This window comes from Mus pahari, chromosome 14 (assembly GCF_900095145.1).
Source record: "Mus pahari chromosome 14, PAHARI_EIJ_v1.1, whole genome shotgun sequence".
Classification (NCBI taxonomy): Eukaryota; Metazoa; Chordata; class Mammalia; order Rodentia; family Muridae; genus Mus; species Mus pahari.
Window position 1 is genome coordinate 71239900 of NC_034603.1, and position 15582 is coordinate 71255481.

A 15582-nucleotide genomic window follows, 5' to 3' on the forward strand; every position below is an offset into this window, starting at 1 on the left:
AGGAGGAGGATTAGGGGGAGGAGGAGGGAGGGAGGGAGGGAAGGAGGAAGGAAAAAAAGTATGTGGTCTTTTGTGAGCACATTTTCAAGATCCATTTATGTGGAATATGCTCTGAGTGGATTTTCATTGCTGAATAATACTCCACTTTGTAACTATAGTAGATTTCATTCTACTTAGACTCATAGTGGTTTCCTTTTGGCTTTCTCTAAATCATCTTGCTGGGAACAAGCAAGCCTTGGTGCTGGCGTGTGCTCTCTTCAGGATGAACCTTTGCTAAACTTTCCCAAAGGTAACAGATCTTAAACATTCATATTAACAGTTTGTAAGGTTTCCAATTTGTTTCTAACTCCTCACTAACACTTCTTTTTTATATGACTTTTGGATGATAGTCATCTATAATCCAAAAATATAAAGAATTTCACTGTGTTGGTCTTGATTTACAGTCCCTGATAAACAATAATATGAATGACTTACTCATGTGTTGTCATTTGAATGTCACGTAAAATTTTTTAAAAATGAAAGTATGTGTATGTGTGTGCATGTGGTGTGCATGTGTGTGTGTGTGTGATGGGGGAGACCATGTACCATGGGTTATAAATGTGAGGTCAGAAGACACCTTTGTGTAGTTGGCTTTCCCCTTTGACCTTGTCATAGATTTGTGGGGACTGACCTCAGGCTAGCACTGCGGTCCCTCCATCTGCTGAGCCATTTGCTGGCTCCTAAACTTTGTTGGTTTGAGAGGTGGTTTCTCTGTGTGTAGTCCTGGCTGCTCCTGGAACTTGCTTGGAGATGAGACTGGCCTCAAACTCAAGAAATCCACCTGTCTTTGCCTCCTGGGTGCTGGGATTAAAGGGTGTGCCGCCAACTATTTTTAATGTTTTTTCCATGAATTATATCTTGTTTTATAACCTAAGGCTATCAATGCAAGACGATGCATTCACCGCTGTATGTATGTGCTCAATGTGTTTGTGGAACGGACTAGGAAGGATGTGTGTGCGTGTATGCGTGTGTGCGCGTGTGCATGTACGCTGTGAGATTTAGAAGCATAAGATACATTTCCTTCCCTGAGAATCTTACAAATATTTTAAGAAACAGAAGCAGTTATTCTTTAGACTCTAATGGAAATGCAGCAAAAAGGCTGAGGTAAAGGTGCTTTACAGGAAGCCTAGCAGCCCAGGCTCAATCCTAAAAACCCATTTAAAGGTGAATGGAGAGAACTAAGCCTGAAAGTCTGGCCTCTGACCTCCTCCATGGGACCCTATGGCTTGTGCCCCCAAGTATATGTACAATGAAATGATATTTAAAACATTTAAAGCCATACCATTTGTTAGTATTTTTCTACTTATATCACTATGAATAGGAAAAGCTTTCAGGGAAGAAATGTATATCTTTATTTAAACTAACATGGATAGGTGACTAGGTAAAGGAGAAATTTTTAAATATTATTAGAAAGCTATTAATTTTTCTCCTAAGTGAATTTTCACATAAAGTATTTTTAAACAAAAAGCTGAATATATAATAAAAATATTTAAATGCCTGAACAATCTCTCCTGTTCCAAAAAATTTTAAATATGCTAGCTCCATAAAAAAAAAAAAAACCAGTGTGAGTATATAGAAGCTATTTGTTTTAGCAACCGTAGGCACATGCATCTATTTAGAAATGGGAGGAATCTAGAGAAGGCAGAAACCACTTCTCTTGACTTCAGCTTTAGCAGAGGGCTAAGGCAGGAGAATCATTCAGGTCCAGGAATTCGAGGGAGTCTGGGCAACAGTGAGAACCCCACCCCAAAATCAAAAGAGAACTATTGATTAGTGGTAGAGAACTTGCCTGGTATGGTGGAAGTCCTGGGTTTGATCCTCAGCATAGGAAAAAAAAACCCTTTCATATAATGAAAAATTTGAGGCTGTTATGTATCTTTTATGACTTTAGAAAAACTTAAAGAAGCACTAAAAACCTAGAAAATCAAGACCAGTCTTCAAGCGTAAAATATGGATGTGTATTTTCTACTGTTAAATTACATATTAGAGTCATAAACCAATTTATTTCTTTCTCTGCATATTGCATATGAGACTTTCATACGGACACTAAGATGTTTTCAAATGATTGGTCACTCTCTTCCTGTCTTCCTGTGACTGGCTCTTCTCAGCATTCTACCACATAGAGTCAACCTAGAGAATCTGTCTTGTGGAGCAGCCAAGCTTCTCTGGAGACCTCCATAAGTAAGGCCTGACCCTCACAGGATGCTTCTGCATTTGTTGAGGCACTGGGATCACCATCTTTGGCAGCCACGTCAGTAAAGATGTGAGCAAATGAATGAAGATGCCAGCTCTGTTCCTTAAGGGAAGAGCGTGACAGGAGAAACAACTTTAGGTCACCCTCTACATCTGCATCACCATCTCCCTCTGGAGGTGATGACTTAAGGATGAGGAAGGTGCTGGGGAATTCACAGAACAAGATCTAACACTAACTGAAACTGTCAGATCCTGATATTTTCAGAAAAGGAAAAGGAAAAGAAAATATCTATTAAGTAAACAATTTACAGGCTGGAGAGATGGCCCCAGTTTCATTTCCCCAGCACCCACATGGTACCTTAGTTACAGGGGATCTGACACCCTCACACAGATATACATGCAGCAAAACACCAATGCACATAAAATAAAGCAGATAACTGCTTAAAGAACACGATTTACCTTAAGACAGAAGGCTAGATCACATGGGTCTTCCAGAACCCTTTACAACAGAACTGTATGTCTATGATAACCTACACATTCAGAGTGTTCCACTGTAGACGCTTTACTGAAGATTCTGTAGAAATCTTGTTACTACTAACTTACCTGAGGAGGCGCCTTTTTCAGTAACACAAGAAGAGCCTGCAATACCAGGTTGGAGAACCGGGGGCCAATGGGGACATAATCTGAAAGAGAAACATGGCTATGGTTCAGGGATGGAGATCTTGGGGCACACATCCAAGCATGCTGGGTAAACATCAGCTCTGGTAAGAGGCAGGCAGCTCTGCCAGGAGAAAAGACACCTTAATAATCTACATTCTCAACAAGGTACAGAAGGATGTGTCTGTACATCTAAAAAAGCTAAACATCCACTTTGATTTGTGTAGCCGTGCTTTCTAGTCTTCAGAGACCATCTTCTAAAGGAGAGAACATCCAGGTGTATTTACCAAACAAGTCTAAGAAATTACTGGAAACCACCATGCGCATTTACACATATTACACTGGGGACAAAGTTTGACACCAACCATAGGTAGAAAGGGGCTGGGATGTGGCTCAGTGGTGGAGATTCCAGGAGGAGAAAAAGGGGAGTTGAACAGGATACAAAAAGAAACGATGATGTAACCATGATGTAACCTCAGGAATGGAGAGTGCTCAGGTTGGCCTTCTGAGAAGGCAGAGAAGGCAGTTCTCAGACACATCGGCCTGAAGCCACTTCCCTCGCTTCCTCTGCCTGCCCATCTCCTGCACGTGGAGCCCTGTAGGTATCAAGCCCACCAAGTCAAGGTTTCCTGACTTTATTTTATTATTATTGTTTTTGTCAATGTATGTTATAAAGGTTAGATCCTTCTAGAACACTGGTCATTCTAGCACAGTGCTAGCACTTGAATAAATAAACATACAAGTACAAAAAAAAAAAAAACAACCAAACTTCATAAAGTGAAAATCTACTCAAGAGGGCACAAACTCTTGACAGTGTGTTGCTATGACCACTTGTGCCAACTGTGCTTGGATAAAGGAATTTACACAGAACAATGGACATGACTGAAGTTCTTAAAGAAACAATCCGATAAACTGAACTGAGATGTCTCAAACGTGGCGCACTGCCAATCCTGGACACTATTAATTTAAAGAGGCCTCAGAGATATACTTGCCTTGTTTTACAATAAGCATTACCAAAACTTAAGAAACAGAAGGCAGGTGAGCCAGCGTAAGGCTGGACACAAGGAAACATCACCGCACCATTAGTAGCAGCCACTGCTGGGCAGTCTCCTTGGTGTTTATGAGATCCCCAGATGTTTCTGCTTCAATGGTGTCTATCTCATTCTGATCTACTGTCATCATGATACATAACAGACTGACTGAATTCACAGTGAACAAAATGTCAAAGTAACAAGCTTTGCTGACATTTGCTAGTATATTTCTTATATTTTTGTTTGTGAGCCTAGCCTTTAATGGCTGAGCCATCTCTCCAGCCCTTGTTAGTATATTTCTGAATTGAGCACAGGGAATAAATTTTCATCTTTGAATCCACTGTACCTCAATTTCAGATGTTTAATAAGTATTTTTCTTCATTTTCAGAACTTCAGTATTTATTACTCTACATCGCTCATTTATTATGGACAGGACACACTGGAGAAAACGAGGCAGCTAGCTCATCCAGACTGCTGATGTCATATAAGAGACGCTGCTATAATCCCTGTTAGACAGGATCTTTATCACATGGCTGAGTACAATAGTCAAAGTTCGGACTCACCGAGCAGCCTCTCAATGTCATCCACAACCACACAACTGAGCTGAGACTTGTAAGCATCATCAAAGATCTGGAAGAAAGAAAACCATGTATGACCACCTCATTGTCTTCCACAGTAAGGGTAATCCAAAGAAGATTAAATTTGGTTATTTTTTTTTTCCTTTTTTTGAGATGGGGTCACTGAAGAGACCAGGCTGGCCTTGAACTCAGACATTCACCTGCCTCTGCCTCCTGAATACTGGGATTAAAAGTGCACCATGCTGCCCTGTTAAATTTGTTTAATTCTTGAACAACACCTGAACAAAACACAGTGAGACACTAATGTCCAGGCTAAAATACGTTAATAGATTACAGGACTGTAGCACTTGAAGCAGTTAAATGACTTGCTTGGGACAACACAGTAAGGTGGGCAAAAACAGTCAGCGAATTAAAGCAGCAAAGGAAGCGGTTATGCCCTAGTGACCATAGAGTAGCAGTTTTAAATCATTAGAATCTGTTGATGTAGAAGGTGGAGCTAAGTGCCCATGGCCTTCAGGCCAGCCTCTTATGAATGATGGCAGATCCCTTTTAGACACTGTGAATGAGGCATGGGCACCTGCCATTGTTGTGAGTACAGATTGATCTCCAAAGCCTACCTAATCTCTCTGGTTGATATGTATCCTTGGTGGACCACAGAGGCAGAAAATGACCCAGCCCCAATACATAACGCTTTAGGTGGCACAATATTCCTTGGTGGGTACCTTTAAACCATAGAAGATTTAGAATTAAGTATAGAAATTAAGTTAGTTAAACTAATACTAACAATTTTCACTTTAAACTTAAAACTAACCTATATATACTTGGTCTTTACAGAACCCTTAACAGTTAAGAAAGGATACCGTGGAGGTTCCTGCTGTCACCATTTAACACAGTTCCTTGTTACCTCTTCCATGGCATAAACACAAACAATTTCCATCTCCACATATTTAGTCAGATCAGCCCTTCTAGTAGAAGGGCTTTCTGTTGGTCAGTGCCCTTTACGCTGTCTACCTGTCCTGTAGCAGTTTCTTTCTCGGCTGAAATACTCCATTCTCCAGAGAAGCTTCTTAAGAAAGGATATAAACAACTCAAACAGCCTTGTGAGGTCCCTGAATCTGACCAGCTCTGCTAGGCCCCTCCCTCCAAAAGACCATCTAAACAGGAGACAGCGTGGTGATTTAGATTTGATTTAGATTTTCACAAGCCACGCTGCAAAGAGGATTCTCAGATAAGCAACCTTCCAGGAGGCAAAGAAGTCCCACAGCCTGGAAAAGGCTCAGCCCAACCAACTGTACCACCTGGAAAAGACTGCAACCTGTAGAGTTGCCTGCAGGTTGTGCAGTGCCCCAGGCCTGTAGGCCGTGCAGTGTGCACAGGCTTCCTGCTCTAGGGAGCTATCTCCCAGGCTGAGGTGGCCTTTTGGTGATGTGGCTACTGTTGAATAATTTCTGCTCTTGAGAGTAACCTGTCACCCACACTCCTTTAAGTAACTGCAGTAAAACTCACTGGTTCATCAGTGTGTGTGCGCGCACATGCATATGTGCATGCGTGCGTGTGTGTGTGTGTGTGTGTATGTGTGTGTGTGTGTGTCTCCTCAGGAAGAGCCTGACACATAACACAGTCCCGTGCTGTGTCACAGCTCCACTTCCTCCTTAGCTACCTGTCTCCTCACTGGAATGTGAAGTGGGTAAAAACACTGCTCTGTTCATAATACCTTTAGCACCCAGCACAAGACAATATCCAGTAAAGATGTCTGCTTGGCAGATTCACAAGCTCTGAGTCCACCTTGTCCGCATCATTTTTCTTTACTCTGTTGCCCCAGCATTTTATATACTGTGCATGTATTGTGGATTCACTATAGATTCCCATATATTACAGTAGGCTGTAAAAACCCAGAAAGCAAGTATGTTTCATTAGCTCTAGATCCTCTATCAATTAATATAATGCTCACCAGAAAAATAACAAGTGTTTGTTAAAAAGTAAATTTATAGCTAGGCTGTGGTGGCACATCCCTTTAATATCAGCACTCCGGAGGCAGAGGCGGGTGAATCTCTGAGTTTGAGACCAGCCTGGTCTACAGAGTGAGTTCCAGACAGTGTTAAATAGAGAAACCCTATCTCAAACATCAATGATTAATAATAATAATGGTAATTACTACTATTATTATTATTTATGCTTTAAAAATATGCAGCAGAAATATCAAGTAGGTAGTTGGATGTCCAACTGAAGTCAGGCTGAGGTACTGCTCTCAGGACAGTGGCAAGTGAGCGCGTGGCTGGATGGGACGTGGCAAGTAAGCGCGTGGCTGGATGGGACATGGCCAGAGAGCGCGTGGCTGGATGGGACTTTCAGGAAACGGTGGCAGAGGAAAAAGGACACAGTACTAGGGAGGCTGCAGCAGGAAGTGTTCACATTACAGTCATTCAGTCATTTCAGTCATGCACAACAAATGCTTGTTAACTCTCTCATACACCAAGTGTTCAGAAGCCACAGGAGAGAACAGTGAGGCAGATAAGTGCCCTGTCAGAAGTTAGAATGGAGAAAGGGTAAAGGCCCTGTGTACTGTGAGGAGGCCTGTCTGAGAGAAGGCTTCAGGGAGAGTCCCACCATGAGCCGCCATAGTCCTTCTATCCTGGATGCCACAAAGCCCCACATTACCAACTCAGTTGAGTCTCTGAAAAGCTACAGTGAGCGAGGGTCACCTTGTGAGCCATGATGCACACACATCCTACACGGGTAAGAAACACAGGGCGCTGTGCCCTGGCATTGAATTTGGGGGTGCTCCTTACTGCAGCAGAGCTGAAGTTATGCCAAGCCACAAAGGCAGGAGAGGGACAAGGGTGGGCTCCCAAATTAAATAAAAAGACATTTAAGCCCAAATCCAAAAACAGAGAACGTATTATGATTACACTGACTGTCACGTCCAGAGAAGACATTAAGTTAGCCGGGCAGAGGTGGCGCACGCCTTTAATCCCAGCACTTTGGAGGTAGAGGCAGGCAGATTTCTGAGTTCAAGAGCAGCCTGGTCTGCAGAGTGAGTTCTAGGACAACCAGGGCTACACAGAGAAACCTTGTCTTGAAAAAAAAATTTTTTTTTTTCAGGAAAGTTGTAGTAACCAACTGGTGTTTAGTTGATGAAATGGAAACATGATGGCATCGATGTGGGTGAGGGGTGAGGCATAGGAGGGACTGACAACACGGACACCAAGCATCTTTCAAACCTTGAAGCAAGACATCATTGAATGGGATCTTACTCCTGGCTGCCTTGGAACTTGATATGTAGACCAGGCTGGCCTTGAATTAAGAGATGTGCTTGCCTCTGCCTCCCTATGCTGTGATTAAGGGTGTGTGCCAGCATACCCAGCTTGCCCTAGAGGACCTTAAACTTTTCTGTGAGCTATAAAATTTATTGCACAAGCAATTTTAAAAAATCCACTATAGAGTTTTAAAGCAATGCGCTGCGATGTGAGTTTTACATTTTAGGAACGTTTCCCAGGCTGACATACAGAAGAGCGAGAGTTTGGGACTATGGAGTGTCAGGTGAGAGATGGTGTGGAGAAGAAGGCAGATGCTATGGTATCTGGGGGGGGGGGGCAGAGCTGAGGATGAGTGCAGTGATAAGAGAGAAACAGGAGCCAAAAATCTCGTTGTCTGGGGAGTGCATGCTGAGTATATGCGCATGGACTACTCAGCTAGCCTGCCCCATCGGATGAAGAAGGGTTCAGCTTCCTGACAGTTACTTCTTTCTGGCTTTGAGTTAGTGAGTTCCAGACCACAGAAAGGCTTGGTAGCAGCGGTTCTTAGCTATTTCCGAAGTCTGGATTGGTATTAAAGCCACTGTCGTATTGTGTGAACTCAAGGAATCATTAATAACTAAACTTTGCTCAGCAAACATGTTTTCAGAGATCTACTAAAGGTTTAGAGGCAGGAAGACAGGTCTATCATTCAAGCTATGAGGTCATAGGTTAAGAGTGACAGAAGCCTGGGGGGCCACGCAAACCACAGCAAACTCCAGGCATCTGTGGGCCTGGTGTGATGGTGCCCACCTGGGATCCCAGGCACTGGGAGGTGGGAGTCAGCAAGCTCAGAGCTAGGCCAGTATCCACCACATCAGAAAGTCTGAGGCTAAGGGTTACATGAAGGCCTCTTAAAAATGTGTGTGTGTGTGTGTGTGTGTGTGTGTGTGTGTGTGTGTGTGTGTGTAAACAGATGTTTTTTTGTTATGTAGTAATAACAACTTAGGGATGTCACAGTTCATTATATAGGCTGCCTGGAACACTTTAGAAGAAAAAGACCAATGGTATTCATTTAACAGCAAGTGTACCTGTATTTTTAGAGGAATAACCAGCTCTCGGTGTGAGTGCCACACAGAGGAGCATGCACAGCTGTCTTGACGATGTACTCACGCTGACAAAGGCCGTGCCAAAGCCAGTTGTAACTTGACTAGTCAGCTCTGACTCCTCAGCTCTAATCTGAATGCGTACACACCCTTTCACTTCCTGCAGTCACAGGCCCCTCTTTATCTCGTCACCGGTCTAAACTGAGGTCCCCACCTCATCCACTGCACCACGATTTATGTGCTGTCTTCTCAGAAACTGTTTCCCGGCCCAGGCCCCAGCCGAGTGCTCACTAAGAGGAGACTCAGGCTTGACGGGCAAGCACAGGAGATTAGCTGCCAACCTAAATCTAATGAGATATTTACATATTGAGCTGGAAAGTTCTACTGTAATTTTATGTAAATCAATTCAAAAAGGAGGTGAGGTATTGGAAGAAAAGATACAGAGAAAATAAACTCATGTAAAGTGCCCCAGTTAGAACAGTGCCCCAGCCTGCCCTCAGTACGACACAGCGGATGCACGCACGGGGCAGACAGCAGTCAGCAGTCAGCAGCAGCCAGGAGTTATATATACCTCAGAGACTCCAAAAACACTAATCTAAGGAATGTCCAGTCACTCTAGAGTCATCAGGGAGCGTCCTGCAAAGCATGTGAGGTGACAGCCTGCAGAGACAAGGTCTCATCAGCTGGGGAGCCTGAGGAAGGACTAGAGGGAGGACGGACGGCAGGTCCAGAGGGAAGGACAGCCTGGGTTGGTGTGCAAGTGATGAGATTTGCTCTAAAGGATAAAGATAATCTCCAGAAAACAGATTCCCAGCGTCTATCCCCAGCTGTGGACAGAACAGGCTGCACCACCTCTCTTGCTTGTAAAGGCAGAGAGCACAGCACAGACCTGAGGGTTGTAAGAGACAACCAGACCACGGACGGCCTGGACTCCAAGACAGGATGCTGGAGATACAGCATATGTCGAGGAACTGGGACTGGGGCAGGCTGGGTAGGGGGCAGGGCACCACAAGAGCTCAAGGCACAGAGCTCACTCAGCCTTGGACTCTAAGGATGGGCAGAGCCACCTGTGAGGAGAGGCGGGCAGCAGCTGCTTCTCTGGCTGACTCGAACGCTCCAGGGAGGATGCCGCATTATTAGCTCCATGTTAATCCCAGCCTTTCAGAGTCACAAGCCGCAGCAAAGTGTGCTGTAAGGAGCGTCTATCCTTCCCTTTCTATAACCTCTTTAGTGCACTTAAGTAGGTAAAGCTAAGCCCTCTCTGGCGGAGACTGGAAGGGTTCCCTTCAATTTTGGAGTAGCTGGCGTGAGGCACCTCAGCCTAGTTAGCAGAAATCTAATGACAAGAGGAAGCTAATGACTTAGAAAATCCCCAATGCAGTAAATCTGTCAGCAATTAGTGGAAAGCACACGCTAATCATATTTGGTAGCATATAAAAACGTAAATGAGCAAATTTAAATTGGCACTATCAGTAGTCATCTCTGGTCTCTAAAAATAATTTGGGAGCAGACCAAGCAAACGTCAGCTGTCTTCTGACAGGAAGTGGACCTCAAGTTTCGGCAAAGCACTGAAGCTTCTGGGATTGACCTTAAAATCCCTTATTTGTTCTCCCCGCTCTTCAGGAAAAAGTCTTACATTTTCCACTATCGTGATCCTCAGAGAGGGTGCTCCACCAGCTAAAAGTCACGTGGCCCCAAAGCTCTGTTTTTCCTCTATATACTTGGCAAAGGACAGTGTGTTCACCCAAAGCCAGGAGACAGCCACCAGGACCCTTGGACACTTCTGGAGTACCCCACGGCTCAACTCATGCATGCTCAAACTCCACTGAAACGGCTCCATGATATATTAGGATGTCAACCCAAAACATCCAAATTCTGTTGCTTAGTAACTGCTGTCAGGAGATCCAGCTTCCAGCTTTGCTCTTTGTACGGACTGAAGCACGAGAGGAGGGGGATTAGCACCAGGGCCGTTCTGTGCAGACTACAGTTGGCAGTGGATTTACAGCAGGGTATTCACAGAAGATTATTTCCTTCTCGCAAAGCTAGTGGGAAGGAAATTTTCTTCTGTGCATTTGCAAACCTTTGAAAATAAGAAGTATCATGTTATTAATAGAAAGTCCATAAACATGATTGAATTTTGTTGAAAAAATTTAGTGCTATCTGGCTTGTGTATTTTATATTGGTACTAAATGTGTACTCAGAAGTATCATGACTACATAATTAGGTAAAACCAAATTCTATTGTTGTGTTCTTTTCATCTGATGTCATTAACAGTCAGCAAAATAGATTTTTGCAGTATAGATGCAAAAAAAAAAAAGATGGATACAAGAATGAAAATTTTAGAACAGAATAAAGTTTGAAAAGCAAACATAAAATAGGAGAAAAATCTGTAAATCTGTCAAATCTCTTATTGGAGCATATGGTACTCCCCCAGCCCCCAACAAGAGTATAACACTCATAAATGCTTTCACAGTGCTGAGTTTATCCGTGCAGAAAGGATTTATTGAAGAAGGTAACAAGGTGAAATTTAAATGAATTGAGGATAAACTATTTTCATGTATTTTTGCATTCATTTTGGGGAAAAAAGTAGTAGCGTAATTATGGCCTTCTTTCCTCATAAAAACCATCTGCTACTGCATCCAAGTAATAAAATGGTACTAAAGATCCTGAATGAACTAATTCAGACTACTCTATTTAACAAAGCTAACATGTTTTTTCTGAGCTTATAAACTATTATAATTATAAAACATTTGGGGAAATACATGTGTACACACATGGGCACACTCACACACACACACTCACACTCACACACTCACACTCACACACACACACACACACACACTCACAAAGACAGAGCCCCAGGCCTTGTATGTGCTGAGTAGGTTAGTACTCTACCAGAGTCATTAACAGTCATTAAAATGTAGCTAAAGTAATAACTGAATGCCAACTTTTTACCTAACAAATTGGAAGAGAAAAATTTAACAACATTAAGATGGGGCAAAAGTGCAGACAAACTCATTCTTTTCAAGTGTAAATTAGCAGAACTTTCTGAAGGGATGAACCATGGACAATCAGTAGTATCTTTCAATAAAAGATTCGATAGTAATACGCATAAACAATCTTAAAGTTTTTTTTTTCCCCTAGAAAAACTGTGTCTCCTAGAAATGTCAGAGAAGCTAAACCCAGCAAGCCTCACCAACATGGTTGCCTAAACCTGACCTGAACAAGGATGGCAGCAACAGACGCGCTCACGTGGAAGGGTGAAAGCTCACGGGCCTCAGCTTTAGATGAAGGACTGCGGGCAGCTAAGGAATGCTGCAGTGGTCTTCGCTGGAGGAGCACACCAACTGCTTCTCCAATGCCAGACAGCAGCCCAGAAGACACAGACAAGCAACACTATGCACTGAGCAGGTTGTGTTTATATATTTAGGAATATAGAGGGACACACACACATCAACAATTAAAGAAAAAGAAGCCGAGAGAGAGAGAGAGAGAGAGAGAGAGAGAGAGAGAGAGAGAGAGAGAGAGCATAGGAAGGACTGGAGGGAGGAAATAGAAGGGGGAAATGGTGTAAACTTATAATGTGAAAACTAAAGATTTATAATAAAAATAGTAATGAATATTAGCAATCTGAATCCTAAAGAAATAAGCAGAAACTGTATGATAATAAGTAAAACTGCCCACCATACTTACTGTGAAGTCCCAGAAATGCTATTTTACTTTAAATAAATTACCATCTCATGTAGTTCACACACTATCTTTATGTGGCAATTTTCCTGCCTCAGCCTACAGAGTTCTGGGATTTAGGTACGTACCAGCATGCTCTAAATTAACATTACCCTTCATATTATAGAGAAAAACCAAAAGCTTAAAGGCTTCTAGAGAAAATAATTTACTCAAGGTATCAGGGACCATAAGTATGACAGAGATGTGATTCAAATTTGGGTCTATTTGCATTAAAACCCAAGCACTTAGTCATGTAATACTAATCAAACTAAGAAAAACCTTCAAAAAAAATGTGGAGCAGTGATTTTTTTCTAGTTTGGTAATTCTATAGAATACTATTTAAAAAAAAATATTCGTATTACTTTTAAATGATGTGTCTATGTCTGGGTCCATGAGTGGAGGTGCCTGTGGAAGGCAGAAGCATCAGGTCCCCCTAAAGCTGGAGCTGGGGTTACAGGTGATTGTAAGCTGCCTGCTGTGGACACTGGGGACTGAACCGGCATCCTGGGGAAGAGCAGCTAGGGTTCTTACCCACTCACCCACCGTCTCCAGCCCCCTCTGTTAGGTCTGTTACTAAGAAAAGCTACACGGAGAGAGGACACGTAAAAGAAAGAACTGTTCTTGTTTCAGAATAAAGCATTACAAGTTATTTGTGGTCTGAAAAGAAAGTGAAAACACCCTTTCCGGTCCTCAACTGGGGGATAAGAGGAGTGGGGGGGGGGGGCGCTGGAAGGACTAGAGAAAGATGGAGGTTACAGTTCATTTTCAAAATCAACCTGGGAGACCTAGAGCATTTAGACTGCTGTGAGCCCTCAGGCATTAGTTGGCCCTCCATTAGGTAACGTGAAAACTGTGTGCTGGCAAAGGTTTGTGATATTTCTAATAGTATATGTTTCTAAGACACCTATGCTTCATTATTTACTCTGTCCTAAAGTTTAGTGACAGGAAATAATATTTCCCCCACTCCAAGGAAAACTACAAGTCTAATGTAGAGTTATTATTAATCTGCTGGAGCAGATTCTTTTAAATTTTAAGTGTACATGGATGATGCAGACGGTGAATCATAAATCAGAATGGTTTTGAATAAGCCGGTATGGACTCTTAGTTTTATATTCCTTAGCATTCTGCTCATCTAAAATTCTACCTTGAAAGGCTTCAGCAATTTAAAGATTAAATCATAAGTTATTAAGTCATTAATTTAACCATTTAAGCCTCTAAAATCAGCACATATTACCTTCCCCCCCTCAAGTCAATTTGCAAGAGATTAAAATAATAAAAATGATACTATCTCACACTCAGCAAGGTGGCTTTGATCTGCAGAAGCCTAAAGTCCTTTAAAAAAACTTTATAGAAAAACAAGGACCATCCACCCACATCTCAGAGCACTCCCGAGGTAGGAGCCAGCGGCAGCAGAAAGCAATGGAGTCCTTCGCTGTCTGCACACACTCCTGGTTTTGAACAGGTATGGAGTAGACGGTTTAGGACAATGAAAGTATTGCCTGCTTTTCTGTAAGGTATGAAGTCCAGTGACTCCAGATTCCAAGGGTTAAAGTTCCAACACTGGTGGCTCGGGGGTTGCCTGTAGAGGGAAACCCAAGCCTGAGAGAATGGGAGGGGACTGGAGGGAGTCAGAGGTACAGCATATGCCAGACTCACTCAGACAAAACAAGGACCAAGAGTCTGCAAAATCAGAACGTCACCATCAGAGTAGCTGCCAAGTGGAAGGGTCTCAGTTCTGACTTTTAAGCACACTCAGAGGCTGCTGTAGAAGGCTGACTTGGTACTTGCTGGGATGCAAGTGAGGTGGGCCAAATGATGCCAGTGCTACTCTGTGCCACTCTAACTCCACCAATAGCTCAGAGGTAACAAACACTTAAAGGGAGAGGGGTGAGGAGACGTTAGGTTTAAGGAGGCTCGTGTCTATAAACAAATGTGGGAGTTCGTGGGAAATGCTTCCATATTTTAATGTGTTCTCTCCCAAACTATAGTCAATGTAATCGAAGCTGAACAGTTCGGTTTGCACACTGATAAAGAACTAAAGAGACAGAACTCGAATGAATTTGTTCCGTTCTACATGACCCTCTCAAGTGATCTTTAATCAAACCACTACCAACAAGAAGTGAAAATTGAGCCAGGCAGTGGTGGCCACGCCTTTAATTCCAGCACTCACTCTGGAGGCTGAAGTAGACAGATCTCTGTCAATTTGAGGCCAGCCTAGTCGACGGAGAGTTCCAGGACAGCCAGGGGTTCACGGAAAAACCCCGCCTTGAAAGACGACACCAAAAAGAAGTGAAAATTAATGTTCATATGTACTAAGACAGTAACATTTGGAAGGCAAAAAAAATTCTCAACAAAACTGCATTAACAAAGTTTTAGAATATGACATAGTCACCACCTACTCTCAGGTTCTGGTGATAATTAGTTCTGTGCCACAGCTTTATACCCACGTGTACACAGGCACATGTCAGCGTGCACACATGCACACATACTCATCCAGACTAGAAATTAAAATAACATCAAAATCTTGATACCTTCTTCATGGCCTGACACTTGGCTGTCTCAGAGAAGCCAATCATCTTATCAGGTGAGCAGATCTTGATGAAGGGGAAGTTGGATTCCTCTGCAATCTTCGCAGCAAGGGCAGTCTTCCCGCTGTGAGGAGGGCCTGCATAAGAAGACAGGCAGAGGAAGAAAGCCAGCCTGAGTGCAGGGAATCGAACAAGTTTAAACTTTTATCAACACGGTACTGAGGTCTCAACTAGTTGCTCATTAACATTTCCTGACCGTTCCACAGCCAACATGTTTCCTTTTATTTATTAGCAACTAAACTTAATGAACTGATTAGCATTTCTCAAAAGTATGGTGAGATGCATGCCTTCATGCTTTCTCACATGCCCTTAATCTCCCAACCTTCTGACTAAGCGACAACACAAGGACTTTGCTTCTGAAAAGAAAGAAAATGTATATAAATGCATATCAGGACGTGTATCACTAATTCTAACAAATCTGTTTTTTTTTT

At 42.8% G+C, this 15582-nt stretch overlaps 1 protein-coding gene across 1 annotated transcript in view; it reads right to left on the bottom strand.

Annotated features, from left to right (window-relative positions):
- The window catches only part of Nsf (N-ethylmaleimide sensitive factor, vesicle fusing ATPase), a 131149-nt gene that overhangs the window by 20325 nt on the left and 95242 nt on the right, over positions 1-15582 (bottom strand). Inside the window, exons 15-17 of the mRNA XM_021211820.1 lie at positions 15095-15228; positions 4484-4550; positions 2836-2915 (exon numbers count right to left, since the gene is read on the bottom strand). Of these exons, the coding sequence (XP_021067479.1) occupies positions 2836-2915; positions 4484-4550; positions 15095-15228 (281 nt within the window). The remainder of the gene's footprint in view (positions 1-2835; positions 2916-4483; positions 4551-15094; positions 15229-15582) is intronic.